This window comes from Bufo gargarizans, chromosome 8 (genome assembly GCF_014858855.1).
Source record: "Bufo gargarizans isolate SCDJY-AF-19 chromosome 8, ASM1485885v1, whole genome shotgun sequence".
Classification (NCBI taxonomy): Eukaryota; Metazoa; Chordata; class Amphibia; order Anura; family Bufonidae; genus Bufo; species Bufo gargarizans.
The window spans coordinates 180306678-180332802 of record NC_058087.1 but is presented as its reverse complement, the minus strand read 5'-3'; the positions used below and the strand labels follow the sequence as shown (position 1 = coordinate 180332802).

The following is a 26125-nucleotide window of genomic DNA, read 5'->3' as shown; positions in this document are numbered from 1 at the left end:
AGAAAAAGCTAAACGTCGGATCCGGCAATGCGCCGAAACGACGTTTAGCTTAAGGCCGGATCCGGATCAATGCCTTTCAATGGGCATTCATTCCGGATCCGGCCTTGCGGCAAGTCTTCAGGATTTTTGGCCGGAGCAAAAAGCGCAGCATGCTGCGGTATTTTCTCTGGCCAAAAAAAACGTTCTGAAGACATCCTAATGCATCCTGAACGGATTTCACTCCATTCAGAATGCATTGGGATAATCCTGATCAGGATTCTTCTGGCATAGAGCCCCGACGACGGAACTCTATGCCGGAAGAAAAGAACGCAGGTGTGAAAGAGCCCTAAGTTCTACTACTACTACATGATAGGTACTGTATTAGGAGGCCGGATATTGAAGAATTACCAGCTAGTAGTTAGTGTCACATCTTCAAGGCCATGTTCACACCATCTGCAGTGCACAAGTGACAAATGCAACATCTAAGCTCCGGCAAACATCCATAGGCCCCCATGGAGTCGTTATGATCATGCACTATCCCAGTATTTAAACAGGCTTTCCAGGAATAAAGATTATTTTTAATCCAATCCCTGCAGCTTTCCTCCACAAGTCATGCTTCCCACAGCTCTGGTCCGCCAGGCTGAGCCCCGCATGTCCATGTTCCAGTCCTTGGACAGCTTACATCTGGTGCTGCATGGTGACATGCCGCGCTGCAGCAGTGACGTGGCCACAAGCAGCACATCAACACTGAGGCCAGTTATTGGCTGCAGCAGAGGACGTGCCCCCTGATGTACAGTCTGGGGCCCAGACATGTGGGAGCCAGTGAGGACTACTGGAGCAGCAGGAAGCAAGAAAGTATTTTACAGAGGCAGGCTGTAGGCGTTTGCTAAAAACAGCATCCCCAGCTGCTGCAAAACTACAACTCCCAGCATGCACATGCAACCAATTTGAGAAAGCTCCTTAAAGAGAACCTGTAACGTCTCTGGACATGTCCGTTTTAGTAACTACTTGCAATGTGATTGGGGATCATCATGACTGTAGTGCCATTCCTCCTGCAAGAAGTTATGAATTGTCAGCAATGTGCAATGAAAGTCCAGATGGAGCCGCCTGCACAGTGACACTATCCGATCAGTGCTGCCAGGGTCAGTGACACTCCCAACTGGTAACACCCATCTGGACATTCATTCATAACATCTAGAAGGAATAGTAGAGGACTAGCACAACAGTCAAGACTAGAGGCTCCAGAATTACTACATGGGGAATAAGCTACTAAGATGTCAGGAGAGGAGACCATCCTCTGGCCACTACCATAGATATAGTACTTACCACTTTCCAGCAAGCAGTGGTATGGCGGTCTTCTGCAGACTAGGATTAAGAGCTACTCATGTCCTCCAGGAACCTGTAAAGGACAGGGATGGGTTAATGGCTTAACCAGACCTCAGTGCCTACACATTTCTTACTGCGCATGTGCCTCAGCCCAAAGAGCAGAATCAAGAAGCTGCTTTCACAGTTTCATATGAGGTGTCAGAATTTAGGATACATCCCAGGCAGCTGCAGGACAAGGGGAGGAGGATCAGTGAGAAACCCCCAAAATTACCTCGTCAGGGAGGGTCCGATAGAACCGCCACAGCGTGGCACATGGTGGAAGGAAGCTCCACCTACAAAGCAAACAAAGAACAGGTTTAGGCAGCTGGAAGAATGCAATACAGTGCAGGCAACATATGGCGGAGATCGCCCCAGACTGTAGACTGCGGTGGAGTCAGCTTGTGACCCCATACTGGAGCACATTCACTCAAGAGGTAGAGACGCCCTTGAAGGATGCACAGATTTAAAGTGTTTGGTCCATTCAAGTCATAAGAGGGTTCACGTGCATCCAGTAACCCCCTCAGCCATCACTAGGGGGCACTATATACCCATAGTGAGACCACCAAAGCAGCTACCACTGTATGAGCCAACTCTGGGAGAGGCAGCAAAGAGCGCCAAAAGGGATAAAACACCGCACTGCACGCAACTCCAAGACGTGCAGAAGACTAACATTAGAACAGTCAGACCCCAATATTACAGTAGAATGCTCCGCCACCATCTCACCCGCTCGGCCTCTCCACCGGGCATCCCTCTAAAAAAAGGCCGACTAGTCCCAAAATAGAGAGATGGACTGCTGCACGCCTATTGGTCCACATGAGCTGCTGGCTCTGGGGTGGGGGGGAATGAAGGCTGTTTGGGTCTGATGAGTTTTTATAAAGGAAACTAGTCTATTTTATTTTTTTCTTATTGAATACTCAATCATAAAAAATAAATAGAATACTCCATTTCTAAAATGGTTTACTGCAGCCCTAGTCGAGTATCTTCAGGATTAGGGCTCATTCAAACAGCCACATGTTCAATTCCACACCTGTTCCGGAATTCTGCGGGATTTGTGCAGACCCATTCATTTCAATGGGGCCCACAAAAGCTGCGGACAGCGCGCCATGTACTGTCAACATCTATACGTCTGGTTCTGCAGCTCAGCAAAAAAACAAACCACATGTCCAAGTTCTTGTCCACAACTGCAGACAATAGGAGGGCTGTGGAGTCGGTAGATAAATGCTCCGACTCCTCCGTTTTTGGTACTTCCGACTCCTCTGTATTTAATAATGCAAATGTATTTTATACATTCCTTGAAGGAAAGCGGCAACATACAGCTGTTCCACCAAGTTCTCCTAATCTCTTATAGCAGGGGGTAGTTGGGCAGAAGCTGCTGCCTTCTCCTTTGTGCGCGGATCTTCTGCTAAAGATCGGGCAGTGGGGGGATTCAGGAAGAGGCATTTATTGTAAAACATGATTTCCCTAGTAGAATCCCATATAAGCTAACAATCTGAGTTTACAAGTATTTATAGCCTTAGCTGAATGACAGCAGTTTTTCAAATGGTTTACAGCTTCTGTCTTTAACTATTGACCATCCATTCCCTTCACTTATACAAGTGTCTCTAGTCCTGCAAAAAAACTATTTACTTAATCCGTTATCAGTGAGAGGCTAGGTAAACCATGGGCGTTGCGTTCCCTGTAACAGCGGAACACAACACAATGGAAAGTATAAGTATTGCCGCTCCTTAACTGTGCCTTGCGTGCCGTATAGTGAGGTATAGGAAAAGCATGCTTCTTCACGGTCACTTAACGTGTTTGTTTTGCGGTAACGTGACGCACTGCATGCATTGGCCTTTATTCTTACAATAGAGAAGTAATTATAACTTTGTGAATTGGGACAATAACTTTTTTTATAATTCCAATTTAAATTTAGTAGGTGTAGGAGTCAGTTCATTTTTGCCGACTCCAGGTACCCAAAATTGCCTCTGACTCCACAGCCCTGGACAATAAGCATTTTCTATCAGTGCCAGCGATGTGTGGTCAGCGAAACGCACAGGACGGTATTTGTTTTGCAGATCTGCAGTTTGCTGATAACAGGCCTGCAGCTACCGTCTAGTATCAGCCGGCCACAGATACAACCATTATGTTACAGCCAGGTCTCCAGGTAAGTTCTACTACTACACGATAGGTACTGTATTAGGAGGCCGGATATTGAAGAATTACCAGCTAGTAGTGTCACATCTTCAAGGCCATGTTCACACCATCTGCAGTGCACAAGTGACAAACGCAACATCTAAGCCCTAGCAAACATCCATAGGCCCCCATGGAGTCGTTATGATCATGCACTTTCCCAGTATTTAAACAGGCTTTCCAGGAATAAAGATTATTTTTTAATCCAATCCCTGCAGCTTTCCTCCACAAGTCATGCTTCCCACACCTCTGGTCCTCCAGGCTGCGCCCCGCATGTCCATGTTCCAGTCCTTGGACAGCTTACATCTGGTGCTGCATGGTGACATGGCGCGCTGCAGTAGTGACGTGGCCGCAAGCAGCACATCAACACTGAAGCCAGTTATTGGCTGCAGCAGAGGACGTGCCCCCTGATTTACACAGTCTGGGGCCCAGACATGTGGGAGCCAGTGAGGACTACTGGAGCAGCAGGAAGCCAGAAAGCATTTTACAGAGGCAGGCTGTAGGCGTTTGCTTAAAACAGCATCCCCAGCTGCTGCAAAACTACAACTCCAGCATGCACATGCAACCAATTTGAGAAAGCTCCTTAAAGAGAACCTGTAACATCTCCGGACATGTCCGTTTTAGTAACTACTTGCCATGCAATTGGGGATCTTCATGACTGTAGTGCCATTCCTCCTGCAAGAAGTTATGAATTGTCAGCAATGAAAGTCCAGATGGAGCCGCCTGCACAGTGACACTATCCGATCAGTGCTGCCAGGGTCAGTGACACTCCCAACTGGTAACACCCATCTGGACATTCATTCATAACATCTAGAAGGAATAGTAGAGGACTAGCACAACAGTCATAAGAATAGAGGCTCCACAATTACTACATGGGGAAGAAGCTACTAAGATGTCAGGAGAGGAGACCATCCGCTGGCCACTACCATAGATATAGTACTTACCACTTTCCAGCAAGCAGTGGTATGGCGGTCTTCTGCAGACTAGGATTAAGAGCTACTCATGTCCTCCAGGAACCTGTAAAGGACAGGGATGGGTTAATGGCTTATCCAGACCTCAGGGCCTATACATTTCTTACTGCGCATGTGCCTCAGCCCAAAGAGCAGAATCAAGAAGCTGCTTTCACAGTTTCATATGAGGTGTCAGAATTTAGGATACATCCCAGGCAGCTGCAGGACAAGGTGAGGAGGATCAGTGAGAAACCCCCAAAATTACCTTGTCAGGGAGGGTCCGATAGAACCGCCACAGCGTGGCACATGGTGGAAGGAAGCTCCACCTACAAAGCAAACAAAGAACAGGTTTAGGCGGCTGGAAGAATGCAATACAGTGCAGGCAACATATGGCGGAGATCGCCCCAGACTGTAGACTGCGGTGGAGTCAGCTTGTGACCACATTCACTCAAGAGGTAGAGACGCCCTTGAAGGATGCACAGAGTTAAAGTGTTTGGACCATTCAAGTCATAAGAGGGTTCACGTGCATCCAGTAACCCCCTCAGCCATCACTAGGGGGCACTATATACACATTGAGACCACCAAGCCAGCAGCTACCACTGTATGAGCCAACTCTGGGAGAGGCAGCAAAGCGCGTCAAAAGGATGAAACATCGCACTGCACGCAACTCCAAGACGTGCAGAAGACTAACGTTAGAGCAGCCAGACCCCAATATTACAGTACAATCCTCCGCCACCATCTCACCCGCTCGGCCTCTCCACCGGGCATCCCTCTCTAAAAGGCCGACGACTGCGCTGTGCCCAAATTATATAGAGACGGACCGCTGCACGCCTATTGGTCCACATGAGCACGTGATAACGGTTCAGCCAATGATACGCGTTTCTTATTTTTGGGAATTTATTTGAAGTAGGAGAGGGTTAAAACCAGCTGCCTCGCCCCCTATGCTGACGCAGGGAGTCAGCTGATGAGAGAACAAGCATATGATTGGTTGGTGGCGAGAGTCGCAGACGCTGTCGGGATTTGTAGTTTAGCTTGTGAGAAAGGTAGTCGGTTTTCTCCCCAAAAGGACTACGATTCCCATAGTGCTGATGGTGGAATGGGAATTCCCGGAATGTGTCCGTGTGTTTGAGGGGGAGGGGCTGCTGCGCTGTTAGTGGAAGCCGGAAAACATGTCTACGGATTGGTGAGTTTGTAACGGAGGAGACGGTGGTCGGGGTGCGGGGTTGTGGGGGGCCTGGGGGGTTACCTTGGTATCTGTGGTGACGAGAGGCCTGAGGAGACAGACATGTCGTGACCGAGTATGGCGGGGGAGCTGTGTACTGATACCATCACTGTGCATATCGTGATTGTGAGGGTGCAGGAGTGTGCAATGTGTGAGGGGAGGAAAGGGGGGAGATCAGTCACTGGAGAGGTGGAAGGTGGAGGCCACAGGGTGAGGGGAGGGTTGGAGAGGTGACAGCAGGGATGACAGGAGGACTGGAGGGGGAAGGTGAGGGTAACTGGAGGGATGAGGGGAGGACTGGAGGTGGAAGGTGAGGGTAACTGCAGGGATGACAGGAGGATTGGAGGTGCAAGGTGAGGGTAACTGCAGGGATGACAGGAGGATTGGAGGTGGGGGAAACTGGAGGATGAGGGGAGGACTGGAGGTGCAAGGTGAGGGTAACTGCAGGGATGACAGGAGGATTGGAGGTGCAAGGTGAGGGTAACTGCAGGGATGACAGGAGGATTGGAGGTGCAAGGTGAGGGTAACTGCAGGGATGACCGGAGGATTGGAGGTGCAAGGTGAGGTTAACTGGAGGGATGAGGGGAGGACTGGAGGTGCAAGGTGAGGGTAACTGCAGGGATGAGGGGAGGACTGGAGGTGCAAGGTGAGGGTAACTGCAGGGATGACAGGAGGACTGGAGGGGGAAGGTGAGGGTAACTGCAGGGATGACAGGAGGACTGGAGGGGGAAGGTGAGGGTAACTGCAGGGATGACAGGAGGACTGGAGGGGGAAGGTGAGGGTAACTGCAGGGATGAGGGGAGGACTGGAGGTGGAAGGTGAGGGTAACTGGAGGGATGAGGGGAGGACTGGAGGTGGAAGATGAGGGGAGGACTGGAGGTGCAAGGTGAGGGTAACTGCAGGGATGAGGGGAGGACTGGAGGTGGAAGGTGGGGGTGACTGGAGGTGGAAGGTGGGGGTAATTGGAGGGATGAGGGGAGGACTGGAGGTGGGGGTAACTGGAGGGATGAGGGGAGGACTGGAGGTGGAAGGTGGGGGTAACTGGAGGGATGAGGGGAGGACTGGAGGTGGAAGGTGGGGGTAACTGGAGGGATGAGGGGAGGACTGGAGGTGGAAGGTGGGGGTAACTGGAGGGATGAGGGGAGGACTGGAGGTGGAAGGTGGGGGTAACTGCAGGGATGAGGGGAGGACTGGAGGTGCAAGGTGAGGGTAACTGCAGGGATGAGGGGAGGACTGGAGGTGGAAGGTGAGGGTAACTGCAGGGATGAGGGGAGGACTGGAGGTGCAAGGTGAGGGTAACTGCAGGGATGAGGGGAGGACTGGAGGTGCAAGGTGAGGGTAACTGCAGGGATGACGGGAGGATTGAAGGTGGAAGGTGAGGGTAACTGGAGGGATGAGGGGAGGACTGGAGGTGGAAGGTGAGGGTAACTGCAGGGATGAGGGGAGGACTGGAGGTGGAAGGTGAGGGTAACTGCAGGGATGAGGGGAGGACTGGAGGTGGAAGGTGAGGGTAACTGCAGGGATGAGGGGAGGACTGGAGGTGGAAGGTGAGGGTAACTGGACGGATGAGGGGAGGACTGGAGGTGGAAGGTGAAGGTAACTACAGGGATGAGAGGAGGACTGGAGGTGGAAGGTGAGGGTAACTGGAGGTGGAAGGTGAGGGTAACTGCAGGGATGAGGTGAGGGTAACTGGAGGTGGAAGGTGAGGGTAACTGCAGGGATGAGGGGAGGACTGGAGGTGGAAGGTGAGGGTAACTGCAGGGATGAGGGCAGGACTGGAGAGGTGACAGCAGGGATGCTAGAAGGACTGAAGGTGGAGGCCACAGGGTGACAGGAGGACTGGAGGGATGAGGGGGTGGCTGGAGAGGTGACAGGAGGGTTAGAGAGGTAATAGGAGGACTGGAGACATGAGGGGAGGGATGAGGAGAAGGCTGGAGATGTAACAGGAGGGAAGACCGGAGAGATGAGGAGAGGGCTGGAGAGGTGGCAGGGGAATTGGAGGTATGAAATGGACTGGCGGGATGACAGGGGGACTGGAGCTGTAAGGTGAGGGTAACTGGAGGGATGAGGGCTGGAAAGGTGAAAGAAGGGGTGACAGGGGGACTGGAAAGGTGAGGGGAGGACTGGAAGGATGACAGGAGGACTGGAGGTGGAAGGTGAGGGTAACAGGAGGGATGAGGGGAGGACTGAGGAGGTGACAGCAGGGATGACTGAAGGTGACAGGAGGACTATAGGGATGACAGGGTGGCTGGAGAAGTGAAAGGTGACGGAATGACTGGAAGGCTTACAGGGAGACTGCAAGTGAAAGGTGAAGGCCACATTGTGATGGGTGAGGTAGCAGGAGGACTGTGGAGATGGGAGGACTGGTGATTGGTCACTGGTTTCATTTTCTAAAAGGCCTCTCAAAAAATGTCAGCTGTGATCTGATTGGTTGCCTGGAGTAACTTGCCTTTGCAGCAGTCGTGCGTCTTGTTGTTTTGCTGCAGATCTTCATGTCTGATACATTTTCTCGATTATTCTTATATATTTTTTGGATGGGTTGTAAAGTATTTTTTGTGGTTGTTCTTCATTATTAAGTTGGTAGATGCTGGGTTCACACCTGAGCGTATTCGATAAGCGCTTTTTACAGGTGTCTTTATCGGGTGTTTTTTGGGGCGTTTGTGTGATTAACCACAGAGGCATCCAATGAAAAACTGCCACAATACGCGCGACAATACGCCCCAAAGAAGCTTCTGTACTTCTTGGGGCGTAGGGCATTTTACAGCGCGTTCGTATGCGCTGTAAAACGCTCAGGTGTGAACCTAGCCTAACACTGGACTGCCCCCCCACCGAGGACACCCCTAATCTTCTCTTATTAGCCATCATGCCCCCTTTAGACCTCATGCACACGGCTGTTGTTTGGGTCAGCATCGCGGCTGAGATGCGGACCCATTAACTTCAATGGGGCCGCAAAAGATGCGGACAGGACTCCGTGTGCTGTCCGCATCCGTTGCTCCATTCCGTGGCCCCACAAAATAGAACATGTCCTATTCTTGTCCGTTTTGCAGACAGGAATAGGCATTTCTATAATGGGCTCCCAGTTCCGCAAATTGTGAACCGCAAAACACGGCGCGGTCATGTGCATGTAGCCTTATCCACAGGAATGCTCCTCCTGTGATCCATAAATCGGCCCAGTGGGGACAGGTTATTACGGCTCTGGCGCTTCCATTCTGTTCAGGTTGCAGTGTTCTTTAATTCCAGGATATCACAGTCCTCTCTCTGGTGTGAACAGAGCCTCGTACACATCACCGGACATGACTTTGTGATGTCAGAAACGGAAGATTATACAGAGATCAGCGGCGCTATTGACACTGCTTATCTCTACTCGTCGGAGATTATCTTTTTGCAATGTTGTTTTTCTAGTGCAAATCATTGACGCATCTAGCGCTCACCTTCCCTTTAAAAAGTAGTTTTTCAGTAGCTACAATTGTCTCAGCTGCTGCAGAACTTCACAATACACACCTCCCCTCAAACTCCATGTTTACAGCCTGCGCTCCTATCGATTTTCTCTCCGTATTTTATGCTTTATATTATGTGGCTTCACCAGGATTTGTGTATTTATCACCAGTCCATATGTTCTAGAAGTCCCTGGTGCGGTCCTATTCCCCCTCCATAAGTTAGAGTGGGCACCTTATATCACTGCACTAGATCAGTCATGCCCAACCTGCGGCCCTCCAGCCCTTGTAAAACTACAACTCCCACAATTCCCTGCTGTAGGCTGTTCGGGCATGTTGGGAGTTGTAGTTTTGCAACAGCTGGAGAGCCACAGGTTGGGCATCCCTGCACTAGATCAACCATTCATTTGAATGGACGGCATGTAATACTACTTTTTCCCTCTAGTGGCCACTGCAGGGAAGTGTATGGTACCCTAAGGCCTCTTTCACACTTGCGTTGTCCGGATCCGGCGTGTACTCCACTTGCCGGAATTACACGCCGGATCCGGAAAAACGCAAGTGAACTGAAAGCATTTGAAGACTGATCCGTCTTCAAAATGCTTTGTGTTACTATGGCATCCAGGACGCTATTAAAGTCCTGGTTGCCATAGTAGGAGCGGGGGAGCGGTAAAGTGTAGTGGGGAGCGGGGGAGCGGTTCAGAATGACGTCAGAGTGCCCCATGCGCATGGATGACGTGCCATGCGATCACGTGATCCATGCGCTTGGTTCGCCCTGATGTCACTCTGGAGCGCCCGGGGAGCCGCACGGACGGTAAGTATGCTGCTCCCCGCTCCCCACTACACTTTACCATGACTGCCAGGACTTTAGCGTCCCGGCAGCCATGGTAACCATTCAAAAAAAGCTAAACGTCGGATCCGGCAATGCGCCGAAACGACGTTTAGCTTAAGTCCGGATCAATGCCTTTTAATGGGCATTAATTCCGGATCCGGCCTTGCGGCAAGTGTTCAGGATTTTTGGCCGGAGCAAAAAGCGCAGCATGCTGCGGTATTTTCTCCGGCCAAAAAACGCTCCGTTCCGGAACTGAAGACATCCTGATGCATCCTGAACGGATTTCTCTCCATTCAGAATGCATTAGGATAAAACTGATCAGGATTCTTCCGGCATAGAGCCCCGACGACGGAACTCTATGCCGGAAGAAAAGAACGCAGGTGTGAAAGAGCCCTTAGTAATCTGTGGTAAAGAGAGGCTCTTCCAAATTGACATTTAATGGAATCTCTGGTTTTCCCTTTCATCCTCCATGACGGCATACCATGAGAGATGACCCGCCTCCAACCAGGTAGGGACAGGAAGTATAAGTTTGACTCTCCTCCGGCTCCTCCTCAGTGTCTTCCTGTCCCTCCAGGTAGGAGATGGGTTTTCTCTTATGGTCGCCGACCATGAAGAAAGAAGTAGAAGAAGGAAAGATGCCATGTGAGGAGGCAGCAGGGTCCGGTCCCCATTGGGGAAGCCGGGCTCTGGAAGACCTGTCTCTTACCTGCTGCTGGTGCGGGCAGACAGGTCCATGTGGGGCCGGACACTCAGGGAGTCCCTCCGGTCGGTGCGATACTCCACACTGCGATCCGGCATGGCCGGCGCTCACAGTGTCGTCACCGGAAGTGGACGCGCGTTATGCGTTCCACAGCTCACTTCCGGACTGGGGCCTGAGAGCACTTCCGGGCGGTGGAGCGCATGCCGGCGGCGGCGGGAAAATTCAAAAAACGCACAGGATTATGGCGGAAGTCGTCCTCTGATCTGAGGTCTGGAGGTAAAAACTATTTAAAGAGGGGGAACAGTGACCTTTGATTCCCTAAAAAAGATGCTGGACCCAGGTGAAATTATGGAGAACACTCAGGGATCCGTACTAGTGAGTAATTTACCAGGACAAGGGTAAAAGGCAGTATATTCTGTTAGATTAACCCTTATGTATTTTCTTTCTTTCTGTATGTGTGCAGAGCGAGAAAGAGAGTGCTCAGAAAGCAAAATCTAGTCAGAGGGCAAAAAAGTGCAGTCTCTGTTCTATTAAACTTTCTGATTCTTCTGATAGGAAAGTGTGTAAAAAATGCACTGACAACATTTCTAAGGATTTAGTTCCGTCCCTAAAAGAAGAACTTAAAAACACAATTAGGGAAGAAATCAGGGCTGCTATGTCAGATACCTCATTAATTCCTTCCTGCTCCAAGCAAGCGCAGGGACCAGCGACAAAAGCATCTGATTCAGAATTGGAGGAGGACTCAGAGTCAGGTGAACTCGGGTCTGAAGATTCTGGTTCAGATTCCGAATTCAAAAACTATCTTTTTTCATCAGAAGATACCAGAGAATTAATTAAGGCAGTTAGAGCCACTATGGATCTTTCTGATGAAAAAATCTGCAGATCAGTCCATGACGAGATGTTCAGTGGTTTGGAACAGAGATCTAACCGAGGTTTTCCGGTGCATAAAAACATGCACGATCTGATTAAAAGAGAATGGAGGTCCCCGGATAGGAAACTATTCATTCCTAGGACAATAAGGCGACGTCTCCCCTTTTCTAGCGAAGACGAAGCCTTGTTAACCACCTGCCCTAAGATAGATGTTTCTCTGTCTAAATTAGTGAAGGGTCCTAACGCCTTACCATTTGAAGACATGGGGTCATTAAGGGACCCCATGGATAAAAAGACAGATCAGACTCTTAAAAAAACATGGGAAGCTTGTGCTGCCCTGTTCAAACCAAACCTAGCGGCAACCTCAGTATCCAGATCATTAAAAAAATGGCTCACACAGTTAGAATCCCTATTGAAAGGCGGTAGTACATACGGTGATCTTAAAGATTCCTTTCCGCTCCTAATCAAAGCGGTGGATTTCCTATCTGATGCCACTGCGGAATCTGTCAGGATAGCTGCTAAGGCATCTGGGTTAGCGGTCGTGGCAAGAAGGTCCCTCTGGTTAAAATCCTGGTCAGGTGAGGTCAGTTCAAAATTAAAATTATGTACCTTACCTTTTCATGGTAATCTATTGTTTGGGGAGGATTTAGAGTCCATCCTAGAAAAGGCTTCCGATTCTAAAAAGACTTTTCCCAGAGATTCCGGGAAGAGGAAATTTCCCTTTCGGAGAGTTAAAAAAGGGACCCCCTTTCAAGCAAAGAAAACTAACAGGGACTCAGGCTGGTCAAGGGGAAGAAACCAGAAGAGTAGAGGGTACCTATTTTCTTCAAAGAATACGGAACCGTCAAAGCAATGACGCCAGTGCTCAGGTAGGAGGGAGACTAAGTTGTTTTTTAAACTATTGGGAAAAAATTACAACAAACCCTTGGGTCTTAAATACGATCTCGGAAGGCTACAAAATAGTTTTCCGTCTTCCTCCTCCCTCAAATATTTTCAGGGTAACTCCTATTCAAAAGACAACTGTTCTCCAAACAAATCTGGAGGAAGGGATTCGGAAGCTTCTGGCTCAAAGGGCCATAATTCCGGTTCCCTATTCTCAAAAAGGTCAGGGATATTATTCAACCGTTTTTCTAGTAAAAAAACCAGACGGGAAATTTCGGTTAATAATAAACCTAAAAAACTTAAACAGATTCATACAGTACAACAAATTCAAAATGGAGACAATAAGATCAACCGTGAATCTGCTGAAAAAGGGGGACTTTTTAGCCTCCCTAGACTTAAGAGACGCATACTACCACATTCCGGTATGCAAACAGTCCCAAAAGTTCCTGCGGATAGCGGTTTATTTGGGGAAAGTTCTGTTCCATTTTCAATTCCAGGTATTACCTTTTGGGATAACATCGGCCCCCAGGGTCTTCACAAAGGTGATGCTGGAACTAGTGGCCCACCTGAGAAGGAGGAATATCTTGATTATTCCGTATTTAGACGACCTACTGATAGTAGGCGAGTCAAAACAGTCACTAGAGAACAATCTCTTTGTGACCTGCCAGACGCTGTATCTGGCGGGATGGCTAATAAATTGGGAAAAATCAAAGCCAATCCCGTCCCAGGAAATAGTTTTCCTGGGCCTCTCCCTGGACACCACTCGTCAAACGTCTCTTACAGAACAAAAAGTCTCTGGAGTGGTAGAAAAGGTCTCACGGTTTCAGAGTCATCCATCCTGTTCGATACGAGAAGCCATGAGACTACAAGGGACCCTGACTTCTTGCATCCCTGCAGTAAAGTGGGCTCAGTTCCACTCTCGAATTCTACAGCAGTGGACGCTGGCCTGCTGGGACAGAAGCCAGGGCTCTCTGGAACAGACAGTTCTGGTTCCTGTTTCGGTGAATCAGAGTCTTCAGTGGTGGAAGCAAGTAAGCCACCTACGCCAGGGAATTCCGTGGAATACGGAGGAGCAGGTTTTCATCACTACAGATGCAAGTCCTTGGGGGTGGGGAGCGCATTACTCTCATCACTATTTCCAGGGGGCCTGGGTAAACCACCAGAAAACTTGGTCCTCAAACCAAAAAGAATTGATGGCAGTTTGGGAGGCCATAAAAGTGGCGAGTCAAGACATAGAGGGAAAGGATGTCCAAATAAGATCAGACAACACCACAGTGGTAGCGTATTTAAACCATCAAGGCGGAACAAGAAGCCTATGTCTGAGTCAAATAACAGAAAAGATTTTTTCCTGGGCAGAAGGAAATATAAGATCCCTTTCAGCGGTCCATTTAAAAGGAAGCTTAAATGTGAAAGCAGACTTCCTAATCAGGGTCAAGATATATCAAACAGAGTGGAGTCTGAAGGAAGAAGTTTTTCTCCAAATAACCCAAAAGTGGGGAGTTCCCCAAATAGACCTCTTTGCTTCAGCCACAAACGCAAAAGTAGACCGTTTCTTCTCCCTCAATCCAAGAGACAAAAGCGAAGGCATAGATGCCTTTTCAATAAAATGGAGGTTCCATCTAGCTTATGCCTTCCCCCCCCCCTACAACTAGTGTCTCGGGTGATAAAGAAGATAAGGCAAGACAAAGCCCATGTTATTTTGATAGCTCCCTTATGGCCCAAAAAATCATGGTTTCCTCTTTTGAAGGTCATGTCAATCCAAAGTCCATGGATCCTTCCTTGGGATCAGGATTTGTTGTCGCAGGGTCCCCTTCTCCATCCCGAGGTGGAAAAGCTACATTTGGCAGCTTGGAACCTGAAAGGTTGATCTTAAAAGCTAAAGGCTTGACAGATCCCGTCATCAATACTATGTCGGCCAGTAGAAAGGAGACAACCTCTAAGATCTATAATAAGGTTTGGAGAACCTTTAATACATGGTGTGTAAAAGAAAAAGTATCCCCTGAAAAATTTTCGGTCCTTTCAATTCTAGGTTTCTTACAGTCTGGGCTGGAGAAAGGTCTTCGTCCCAATACTTTGAGGGTTCACGTATCAGCCCTTAGTGCAGTTTTTGATGAAAAAATTGCAAATCATTCTTGGGTTGTCAGATTCCTTAAAGGGGCAGATAGACTGAGACCTTCATTGAAAGCTATGACTCCACCATGGGATCTTAATTTAGTTCTATCAGGTTTAACAGAAAGCCCCTTTGAACCTTTATAATCTGTCTCTATAAAATATATAACACTTAAAACCCTGTTCTTAGTAGCAATTACATCAGCCCGCAGGGTTAGTGAAATCCAGGCCCTGAAAATTAATGAACCTTTCTGTGTTATCTCTGCAGATAGAATTACGTTTAAGTTAGACAACTCCTTCCTTCCCAAAGTTGTGTCTAATTTTCACAGGCAAGAAGAGATATTGGTTCCCTCGTTTTGCGACGACCCGAAAACAGAAGGGGAGGAGAAGTTTCATAAATTGGACGTGCGGAGAGCAGTGCTTATATATTTAGAGGCCACGAAGGTTTTCAGAAAGACGGAGTCCTTGTTTGTTCAGTTTCTTGGCTTAAACAAAGGGCAGAGAGCGACAAAAAATACCATTTCAAGATGGATTAAGACGGCGATCTCAGATTCGTATAAAGCGCTAGGGAAATCACCTCCTGAAGCCTTTACAGCTCATTCTACGAGATCGGTTTCGGCCTCTTGGGCAGAGAGGGCAAACGCTTCATTAGAGCAAATTTGTAGGGCAGCCACCTGGTCTAGCCCTAATACTTTTATTAAACATTATAGAATCAATGTTAAGGCAGGTCAGGATCTAGCCTTTGGGAGGAAAGTCCTTCAAGCTATAATCCCCCCCTAAAATTGTTAATATGTTATATCTCATGGTATGCCGTCATGGAGGATGAAAGGGAAAAACCAAATTACATACCGGTAATTCCCTTTTCATGAATCCTCCATGACGGCATAGGGGTTTCCCACCCTAAAAAAAAAAAAAAAAAAAAAAAAAAAAAAAAAGAGGTATATGTAAATATAGACGTTCATAAGATTATGATAGGCCTACACATAGGTGATGGTGTGTGTGTGATGGTGTGCAAAAAAAAAAAAAAAAAAAAGATTCGAAAGAACACTCTCTAGGCTGTCGATCCAGAAAGACACTGAGGAGGAGCCGGAGGAGAGTCAAACTTATACTTCCTGTCCCTACCTGGTTGGAGGCGGGTCATCTCTCATGGTATGCCGTCATGGAGGATTCATGAAAAGGGAATTACCGGTATGTAATTTGGTTTTTGTATCAATAAAGTTTAATTAAATAAAATTAAAAAAAATTATGCACGGATTGTACAGTCCTTGATTTTATTTCAATAAACTTTATTTATGCACAACAGGAGAATCCCTTTAAGATTATTGGTATGCCCTGTCTTATGATAGCCTGATCTCTCCTATCATTGAAGTCAATGGAAACACGTTGAGAGGAGGAGCCTGTGCGGCTGCTTGTGGGCTGTCGTGTGGTTGTTCTCAGGGGGGTGGGGGGGCCCTAGGAGTTTCATACACCTGACATGTACAGTACAGACCAAGTTTGGACACACCTTCTCATTCAAAGATTTTTCTTAATTTTCATGACTATGACAATTGTAGATTCACACTGAAGGCATCAAAACTATGAAGTAACACATGTGGAATTATATACATAACAAAAAAGTGTGAAACAACTGAAAATATGTCATATTCTAGGTTCTTCAAAGTAGCCATCTTTTGCTTTGATTACTGCTTTGCACACTCTTGGCATTCTCTTGATGAGCTTCAAGAGGTAGTCACCTGAAATGGTTTTCACTTCACAGGTGTGCCCTGTCAGGTTTAATAAGTGGGATTTCTTGCCTTATAAATGGGGTTGGGACCATCAGTTGCGTTGTGGAGAAGTCAGGTGGATACACAGCTGATAGTCCTACTGAATAGACTGTTAGAATTTGTATTATGGCAAGAAAAAAGCAGCTAAGTAAAGAAAAACGAGTGGCCATAATTACTTTAAGAGATGAAGGTCAGTCAGTCCGAAAAATTGGAAAAACTTTGAAAGTGTCCCCAAGTGCAGTCACAAAAACCATCAAGCGCTACAAAGAAACTGGCTCACATGCGGAGCGCCCCAGGAAAGGAAGACCAAGAGTCACCTCTGCTGCGGAGGATAAGTTCATCCGAGTCACCAGCCTCAGAAATCGCAGGTTAACAGCAGCTCAGATTAGAGACCAGGTCAATGCCACACAGAGTTCTAGCAGCAGACACATCTCTAGAACAACTGTTAAGAGGAGACTGTGTGAATCAGGCCTTCATGGTAGAATATCTGCTAGGAAACCGGTGCTAAGGACAGGCAACAAGCAGAAGAGACTTGTTTGGGCTAAAGAACACAAGGAATGGACATTAGACCAGTGGAAATCTGTGCTTTGGTCTGAGTCCAAATTTGAGATCTTTGGTTCCAACCACCGTGTCTTTGTGCGACGCAGAAAAGGATGGACTCTACATGCCTGGTTCCCACCGTGAAGCATGGAGGAGGAGGTGTGATGGTGTGGGGGTGCTTTGCTGGTGACACTGTTGGGGATTTATTCAAAATTGAAGGCATACTGAACCAGCATGGCTACCACAGCATCTTGCAGCGGCATGCTATTCCATCCGGTTTGCGTTTAGTTGGACCATCATTTATTTTTCAACAGGACAATGACCCCAAACACACCTCCAGGCTGTGTAAGGGCTATTTGACCATGAAGGACAGTGATGGGGTGCTGCGCCAGATGACCTGGCCTCCACAGTCACCGGACCTGAACCCAATCGAGATGGTTTGGGGTGAGCTGGACCGCAGAGTGAAGGCAAAAGGGCCAACAAGTGCTAAGCATCTCTGGGAACTCCTTCAAGACTGTTGGAAGACCATTTCAGGTGACTACCTCTTGAAGCTCATCAAGAGAATGCCAAGAGTGTGCAAAGCAGTAATCAAAGCAAAAGGTGGCTACTTTGAAGAACCTAGAATATGACATATTTTCAGTTGTTTCACACTTCTTTGTTATGTATATAATTCCACATGTGTTAATTCATAGTTTTGACGCCTTCAGTGTGAATCTACAATTTTCATAGTCATGAAAATAAAGAAAACTCTTTGAATGAGAAGGTGTCCAAACTTTTGGTCTGTACTGTATTTGCGTTCTTCTTCATTGTGTCCAAAGTGATTGACTCCGGGGGCAGCTTTCTGTCTTCAGTTAAGGCTGTGTTCACACGGGCGAGATTTCCGCGTGGGTGCAATGCGGGAGGTGAACGCATTGCACCCGCACTGAATCCGGACCCATTCATTTCTATGGGGCTGTGCACATGAGCTGTGATTTTTCACACATCACTTATGCGTTGCGTGAAAATTGCAGCATGCTCTATATTGTGCGTTTATCACGTAACGCAGGCCCCATAGAAGTGAATGGGGCTGAGTGAAAATCGCATAGCATCTGCAAGCAAGTGCGGATGCGGTGCGATTTTCACGCATGGTTGCTAGGTGACAGTCTATTCACTGTATTATTTTCCCTTATAACATGGTTATAAGGGAAAATAATAGCATTCTGAATACAGAATGCTTAGTAGGTGATCAATTGAGGGTTAAAAAAATAAAATAAAATGAACTCCCTTTCTCCCCTTGATCGCGTAGTTCCCAAACCTGAACTTCTGTGAAGAAGTTCGGGTCTGGGACCACAGTCGGTATTTTATCACACGCGTGCAAAACACATTGCACCCGCGCGATAAAAACTGAACATCGGAACGCAATCGCAGTCAAAACTGACTGCAATTGCGTACCTAATCGTGCGGGTTTGCCGCAATACACCGGGACGCATTCGGACACGCCCGTGTGAACCCAGCCTTAGGGAGAGCAGCTCTGGAGCACAAACTGCTGCTCTGATGGGTGGAGTACTGTGCAGACTGAGCAGCAAGGTTTTATTATTAGTGTCTGTGTAGGGGTCGTCCAGCCAGCTTGTATGGGCCCCGTACTCTGCCAGCTTCCCGTCCCGCTCGCCAGTACATTGCGGCGCGCAGAGCTCGGCGGCTCCTGCCAGGGATTTTCCACTCTTGCGTCGCCCACTGCTGGACATGCCTTTGTGTTTACATCACTCCCTGCTGCACGCTCAGCGCTCGCACTCACGTACACTCTCACAGAGACTGGGGACGCTTGTGCAATCTTCCATCAGGAGGAACTTCCTGGGCTCGGCTCTGGCTGCAGGACAAGGTACGGAGGCTGCGACTCTGCGGTGGGGGGCTGGGGAGACCAGGGGTAGCCCCCCAGCAGATGTAGCAGTGCTGGACACAACTGTGCGGGCTGCATGTGTCCTGCAAGGTACACGACTTCTTATCCCGAGTCCCTATCCTTCATACATGCCTTAACCTAAGGGGGCACTTTTATTGGAAGCGGGGGGTGGGGTTGTTTTAAATATCACAGTTTTTGTGCTTTTTTTTTTTTTTCACCCCTGAATGTTGTGATGTTCGACAGGAAAACATGTTCTGTCTGTGCTGTACCTTGTATAGAACTTGCATGTCCTCAGTCCTGTCTACAGTGCCTTGCAAAAGTATTCACCCCCCCCCCCCCTCTTGACTTTTTTCGTATTTTGGTGCCTCACAACCTGGAATTAACATGGATTGTTGGAGGATTTGCCTCATGTAATTTACAGAACTTGCCGACAGCTGTGAAGATGTTTGTTTGTTTTTTATTGTGAAGCAAACAACAAATGGGACAAAATAACAGAAAATGTGCATAACTATTCACCCCCCCAAGTCAATACTTTGTACAGCCCCTTTTGGGGCAATCACGGCTCCAAGTCACTTTGTATAAGGCTACTTTCACACTTGCGTTCGGGTGTCCGCTTGTGAGTTCCGTTTGAAGGGGCTCACAAGCGGCCCCGAACGCTTCCGTCCAGCCCTGATGCAGTCTGAATGGACGCGGATCCGCTCAGAATGCATCAGTCTGGCAGCGTTTGGCCTCCGCTCCGCTCAGCAGGCGGACACCCGAACGCACCTTGCAGCGTTCGGGTGTCCGCCTGGCCGTGCGGAGCCAAACGGATCCGTCCAGACTTACAATGTAAGTCAATGGGGACGGATCCGTTTGACATTGACACAATATGGTGCAATTTCAAACAGATCCGTCCCCCATTGACTTTCAATGTAAAGTCTGGACGGATCCGTCTGACTAACTTTCACACTTAGAATTTTTTCTGAAATATAATGCAGACTGATCCGTTCTGAATGGATCCCATCGTCTGCATTATATGAGCGGATCCGTCTGTGCAGACCCCAGACGGATCCGCTCTGAACGCAAGTGTGAAAGTAGCCTTTAGTCTCTATGAGCTTCCCACATCTTACCGCTGGGATTTTTGCCCATTCCTCCTTGAGAACTGCTCCAGCGCCTTCAGGTCGGATGTTTGCGCTTGTGAACAGCAATCTTTAAGTCTGACCACAGATCTTCTATTGGATGGAGATCTGGGCTGTGACTCGGCCATTCCAACACATTTACATGTTTCCAGTTAAACCAGTCAAGTGTTGCGTTAGCCGTGTGTTTGGGGTCATTGTCCTGCTGGAAGCAGAACCTCCGTCCGAGCCTCACATCACGCACAGAGTGGGACAGGTTCTGCTCAGGAATATCCCTGTATTTAGCACCATCCATCTTTCCCTCCATTCTGACCAGTTTCCCAGCCCCCCCAGTATGATGCTGCACCACCAGGTCTCACTGTGGGGATGGCGTTCTTTGGGTGATGTGATGTGTTGGGTTTGCGCCAGACATAGCGTTTTCTTTAATGGCCAAAAATTTCTATTTTAGTCTCACCAGACCGGCGCACCTTCCTCCATACATTTTGGGAGTCTCCCACATGGCTTTTCACAAACTCACAACGCGCCTTTTTGTTTTTAGCTGTAAGTAATGGCTTTCTTCTGGCCGCTCTGCCATAAAGCCCAACTCTATGGAGCGTACGGCTTATTGTCGTCCTATGTACAGATCCTCCAGTCTCTGCTGTGGAACTCTGCAGCTCCTCCAGGGTTACCTTAGGTCTCTGCGCTGCCTCTCTGATTAATGCCCTCCTTGCCCTGTTTTGGTTGGCATCCGTCTCTTGGCAGGTTTGCTGTTGTGTCATGTTCTTTCCATTTGGTTATGATAGATTTGATGGTGCTCCTGGGGATCATCAAAGATTTGGATATCTTATTTTATAACCTAACCCTGACTTGTACTTCTCCACAACATTGTCCCTTACTTGTTTGGAGAGTTCCCTGGTCTTCATGGCAGTGTTTGGTCAGTGATGCCTCTTGCTTCGGTGCTGCAGCCTCTGGTGTGTATATGTAATGACAGATCCTGTGACACGTAGATTGCACACAGGTGACATCATGTCACTAATTATGTGACTTTTGAAGGTAATTGGTTGCACCAGAGCTGTTTATGGGCTTCCTAACAAAGGGGGTGAATACATACGCACATGGCAGTTTTCTGTTTCTAAACAATAGTTTTATTTATATATTTTTCTTATTTCACTTCCCCGACTTGGACTATTGTGTTCTGATCCATCACATAAAATTCAGATTAACAAAACATTGAACTTAAGGCAGTAATGTAACAAAATCCGAAAAAAGTCAAGGGGGTGAATACTTTTGCAAGGCACTATATCTATCTTCTCACAATGTATTAGCTATCTTATAATCATCTATCTATATTATTTATCTAATATCTGTCTATCTTCTACATTTTAGGCCGCTCTGTAGACAGGTTGAATGCAGGGGTCATGTATGCAGCACGTGTACAGACATGGAGGGTCAGGGAGGTATACAGCAGGTGTATATAGACCTCCCCCCATGCTCAGGTTTTGGGGCTCTTACCTGTCAGTGTATTGGTGGGGGCAGCACAGTAAATGGCTGGACTGACCTGTTTTGTGGCCGTGCATGTTATTTTTGCATTAGGTTTTCAGACGGGCAGTCGGTAATTTCTGCTCCTGTTTATCGTAGCCGTGTCACGTGTTCACATTGCACAGATTCCTCCTCCAGCAGGTAATGGACATAACTGACCCCTCGGACCTTGGCCGGGACTCAGGACTGTCAGCAACTCTCATCATCCACAGGGCGGCACAGAACGATCTGTGCAGGATTACAGGAAAAACATGCAGGGTAATTGGGGGGGCTCAGCCCCGCCCCTCTGGGATACCGGACCCCTGATCCCTGTTACAGTGGGTCGGTGGCCGTGCTCGCCTGACTGTGGCATCTAGGACATATGACGTATCCTGTGGATATACCGTCACTGTCTGTGCACCTTTACAGGGGGTTCAGACCTGAGCGTTCTGAAACGAGCGCTCTGTATGCGCGATTGTACGGGCGTTTACAATCGTGCATACAGAGACAGGCGTGCACACATTGTCGCGCGTTCCCGAATATCTATGTGCGGGAACGCGCGACAAACGCCCCAAAAAAAGCTCAAGAACTTGTTTGAGCGTCGGGCGTTTTACAGCGCGATCGTACGCGCTGTAAAACGCCCAGGTGAGAACCATTCCCATAGGGAAGCATTGGTTTCTCCTTGTTGAGCGTTTTACAGCGCGTAGGAACGCGCTGTAAAACGCTCAGGTGTGAACTTAGGGTTAGGCCCTGTTTTCACATGTTGGATTTGACTGTCAGATTGCAGTCTGGACTCCATGCCGAAGTGTCAGGTCGGACCTCAGTGTTCCCCTCGTGGATGTCAATGGGCTTTTTGGTAACCCCGTTCACATGGAACAGAAAATTTCTGCAAGAAATGACGTACGATGGGAAAACAATCAGTAGTTTGCCCGGAAAAGCTGAGGATGAGCCCATAGAGGAGAGCCTCAGTCCTCTATATGCTAGTAATAAGGACCCGGTATACACGTGCATCAGGTGTTATGCAGAAAGCACCATATGGCGGCACACAGACTGCTGATGGGTCTGTAATAAGTAGCTGTATCCTGTCATACAGGCTCCGCTCGCCCAGCTTTGTCCTGTGCATGGACCATAAGGATCGCTTTGGGTTTAGTGTTCCTCCTTTAAAGGGCATCTGTCAGCAGTTTTGTACCTATGACACTGGCTGACCCGTTACATGTGCACTTGGCAGCTGCAGCATCCGTGTTGGTCTCATGTTCATATGTGTCCGCACTGCTGAGAAAAATTATGTTTTAATATATGCAAATGAGTCTCTAGGAGCAACGGGGGCGTTGCCATTACACCTAGAGGCTCTGCTCTCTCTGCAACTGCCACATCCTCTGCTTTTTGACAGGGCCAGGCAGTAAAAACGATATCACACCTGGCCCTGTCAATCAAAGTGGAGAGGGCGTGGCAGTTGCAAAGAGAGCTGAGCTTCTAGGTGTAATGGTAACGCCCCCGTTGCTCCTAGAGGCTAACTTGCATATATTAAAACATAATTTTCTCGGCAATGTGAGCACATATGAACATGGGACCAACACAGATGCCTTCAGCTGCCAAGTGCACATGTAACAGGTCAGCCAGTGTCAGGTACAAAACTGCTGACAGATGCCCTTTAAGAGATATCAGCAGCCCCTCTGTGAGTTGTATGGTGTGTGAGAAAACACTCTGCATTAACGGTTGGGACGGCCCGGGGTCGTGTCTTGGAAACAGTCTTTGTTTTTACTGCTGTTTCCACATAAGAACTTTCCAACAGCGTCTAATAGGAACAAGCTGTGGGAATGTATAGAGCGGATCTCGTGCGCCTCGCCGCTATACGACCCTCCAGAGCCTCCTGCAGCTACAGCCTTTCCTGCGTAGATTATAAGCAGATCCGCCTATCCAAGTGTATTATGTGTGTCAGAGGAGGACTGCAGAGCTCGTACTGACAGCGAATGTTCCCAAGATAAGTGGGGAAGACATTTTACAAAGTCCTGTGACGCAATCCCAGTGTTTCATACTGAATGTCACTGCCATCATGTCTCAGCGTGGAGCTTAGATCTCATCTTCTGTGTATCTGGAAGGAACCTTCCCCCAAGGGTGCACTTTAAATGAGCTAAAAGGGGGGCAGTGAGGGAGGTGACTACCTTTAAAAAAACGGATATCTACTATGATACCGCCCTCTATGGAGAAAAATCTAACTGCTATAATATTGACCTCTGTGCACAAGTGTAAGTCTACTATAATACTGCTCCTATGTACAAGAATATAACTACTATAATACTGCCTCCTATGTACAAGAATATAACTACTATAATACTGCTCCTATGTACAAGAATATAACTACTATAATACTGCTCCTATGTACAAGAATATAACTACTATAATACTGCCTCTATGTACAAAAATATAACTACTATAATACTGCCTCCTATGTACAAGAATATAACTACTATAATACTGCTCCTATGTACAGGGATATAACTACTATAATACTGCCTCCTATGTACAAGAATATAACTACTATAATACTGCCCCTATGTACAAGAATATAACTACTATAATACTGCTGCTATGTACAAGAATATAACTACTATAATACTGCCTCCTATGTACAAGAATATAACTACTATAATACTGCTCCTATGTACAGGGATATAACTACTATAATACTGCTGCTATGTACAAGAATATAACTACTATAATACTGCTCCTATGTACAAGAATATAACTACTATAATACTGCTCCTATGTACAAGAATATAACTACTATAATACTGCTCCTATGTACAGGGATATAACTACTATAATACTGCTGCTATGTACAAGAATATAACTACTATAATACTGCTCCTATGTACAAGAATATAACTACTATAATACTGCTCCTATGTACAAGAATATAACTACTATAATACTGCCTCCTATGTACAGGAATTATTGTACTGAAGTGACGTCTAGGGATCGACCGATTATCGGATTTACCGATATCGGCCGATATTCAGGATTTTGAACGCTATCGGCATTTATTTTGCCGATAGTGTATGGGGAACACAGATCGCGCTGCTGACAGCGCTCTCCGTGTTCCCTCAGCAGCAGTGTCTCCTCCCCCTGTGCTGCTGCTGCCAATGAGAGGACAGGGGACAAGAGGAGGGGAGGAGCTATGGCCACTGCGCCACCAATGAAGCTTAATCTCTCATTTATTCATATACAGGAGGCGGGAGCTGCAGGATCACATAGCCGGCTCCCGGCCTCTATGAGCTGTAGCTGCGATCTGCGGTAGTTAACTCCTCAGGTGCCGCGGATCGCAGCTACTTGTCATAGAGGCCGGGAGCCGGCTATGTGATCCTGCAGCCAGCTCCCGCCTCCTGTATATGAATAAATTAGAGATTAAGCTTCATTGGCGGCGCAGTGCTCCCCCCAAGCCCCCCAGTATTAGACATTGGTGGCGCAGTGCGCCCCCCTTCCCCCCCAGTATTAAGCAGTGGTGGCGCATAGGGCCCCCCACCCCAGTCGCAGCCCCCCCCCCCACCCCAGTCGCAGTGCGCCCCCCCCCACAGGATCCCCTCCATGGCAGCCAGGACGCTATTGAAGCCCTGGCTGCCATGATAAGCTCCATGCTGCTGTGTGCACAAAGCACACAGCAGCAGGGACAGTGTGAGCTCCTATTCACCCTGATAGATCTCTATCAGGGTGAATAGGACAAGGTTTCTAGTCCCTAAGGGGGCTAAAAGTTAGTTAAAAAAAAAAAAAAAAGTTACAAAAATAAAAACACCAAAATATTAAATATAAATGAAAAAGAAAGATTTACAAAAAAAAAAAAAATACACATTAACAATAAACATTAATTTTCAGCAGATTTGTGGGAATTTTTTATTTTTTTTTCAAAAATGAAAATTCCCAGAATATCGGTATAAGCTATCGGCCTGAAAGCTCACAAATTATCGGTATCAATATCGGTCGATCCCTAGTGACGTCCCCTATTTCTGAGTTCTCACAGATTTTTATGGCGGTTTTCTCTTTTGTCTGCAGAGAGGATCCGCGCTTCTGCCCAGAGATGTCGGTGTAGATTATGACCTCGAGTAAGAATCCAAGATTCAGTCCTTTTTCAGCTGGTGCCACGAACACACCACCAGAAAACACCGCCGGGGTACCAGCCTTTTCTCCACACTCTTCCCTGCTCCTCGTCTTGTGTGACTCCCACTTCTGATATAAAACAAATTTGGTTCTAATTGGGAGGGGAAAATTAATGTAAAAGTGTCCTCCAGGTGGCGCTCTTCTACCTCTGGGTGATCAGCATCCAGCCCTGATTATTGTTGGGCTGACGATATGTCTTTTGAAGAGGTTTGTAATTGTGAGCCCTGTACCGCCATCTTTCATCTTCTTTGTTGCCCTTTTTTATACCTTGCGCTTTCTTACATCCCCTCCTCCACCTCCATTCTTTACTCTTCCATTGTTCTCCATCGTTCATCATTTTATAAGTTTAGTTTTTTTGTTTTTGTTTTTCTTAGACCAGAATGGAAACCACGTTTGGTCCAGCCTTTACACCGGTGACCACCATTACTAAAGGTAAAGATTTTGGGCTGTTTAGTGTTTTTGTCTTTACTGAATAGGTTAATAAGACACAAATGATATTTACAATATATTAAAGGGGCCTTATCTGGTTTTTTCCTACAGCGGATGGTGCAAACACTTTCAAGCAGCACCGCCGGACGCCCTCCTCTTCCAGCACCTTAGCCTTCTCACCTCGAGATGATGATGATGTCATGGTAAGCAGCAAACACAACCTCAAGAAGTTTTATAGAGACCA

General features: G+C 47.6%; 2 protein-coding genes, 1 long non-coding RNA gene and 2 other non-coding genes across 12 annotated transcripts in view; 1 reads left to right on the top strand and 4 right to left on the bottom strand.

The window, feature by feature from the left end:
• Positions 1–5288, bottom strand: part of LOC122944987 — a 14521-nt gene extending 9233 nt beyond the window's left edge. Inside the window, exons 1-5 of the long non-coding RNA XR_006391075.1 lie at positions 5208–5288; positions 4729–4789; positions 4458–4530; positions 1577–1637; positions 1306–1378 (exon numbers count right to left, since the gene is read on the bottom strand). This is a non-coding gene — a long non-coding RNA (uncharacterized LOC122944987). The remainder of the gene's footprint in view (positions 1–1305; positions 1379–1576; positions 1638–4457; positions 4531–4728; positions 4790–5207) is intronic.
• LOC122945900 lies at positions 1447–1529 on the bottom strand. Its single transcript, XR_006391170.1, has one exon. It is a non-coding gene; the product is annotated as a small nucleolar RNA SNORD60 (small nucleolar RNA).
• Positions 4599–4681, bottom strand: LOC122945899. The gene has a single exon (XR_006391169.1). It is a non-coding gene; the product is annotated as a small nucleolar RNA SNORD60 (small nucleolar RNA).
• Positions 5289–5544: 256 nt separating the features above from the next.
• The window catches only part of TRAF7 (TNF receptor associated factor 7), a 34911-nt gene continuing 14330 nt past the window's right edge, over positions 5545–26125 (top strand). Inside the window, exons 1-4 of one of the 8 annotated variants that reach the window (XM_044304956.1) lie at positions 5545–5646; positions 25348–25465; positions 25827–25884; positions 25993–26084. In XM_044304956.1, coding sequence (XP_044160891.1) covers positions 25388–25465; positions 25827–25884; positions 25993–26084 — 228 coding nt within the window. In that variant the 5' untranslated portion in view covers positions 5545–5646; positions 25348–25387. Of the gene's footprint in view, positions 5647–18451; positions 18779–25347; positions 25466–25492; positions 25660–25826; positions 25885–25992; positions 26085–26125 lie in introns of those variants that run through there. The other 7 variants (XM_044304960.1, XM_044304957.1, XM_044304962.1 and 4 more) reach the window with 7 other exon arrangements.
• Positions 5860–10746, bottom strand: LOC122945498 (proline-rich extensin-like protein EPR1). The gene is made up of 2 exons (XM_044304562.1): positions 10655–10746; positions 5860–7756 (listed from the first exon to the last, which is right to left on the bottom strand). The coding sequence occupies exons 1-2, from the start codon at positions 10744–10746 to the stop codon at positions 5860–5862; spliced, it is 1989 nt and encodes a 662-aa protein (XP_044160497.1).

Bases quoted from the DNA above. Each gene is read 5' to 3' on its own strand.
- LOC122945498 (XM_044304562.1), bottom strand. From the start codon at position 10,746: ATGCCGGATCGCAGTGTGGAGTATCGCACCGACCGGAGGGACTCCCTG. The intron at 7,757-10,654 runs GTAAGAGACAGG...TCACCTTTCCAG, and splicing joins TCTGCCCGCACCAGCAGCAG to CCCTCATCCCTCCAGTTACC.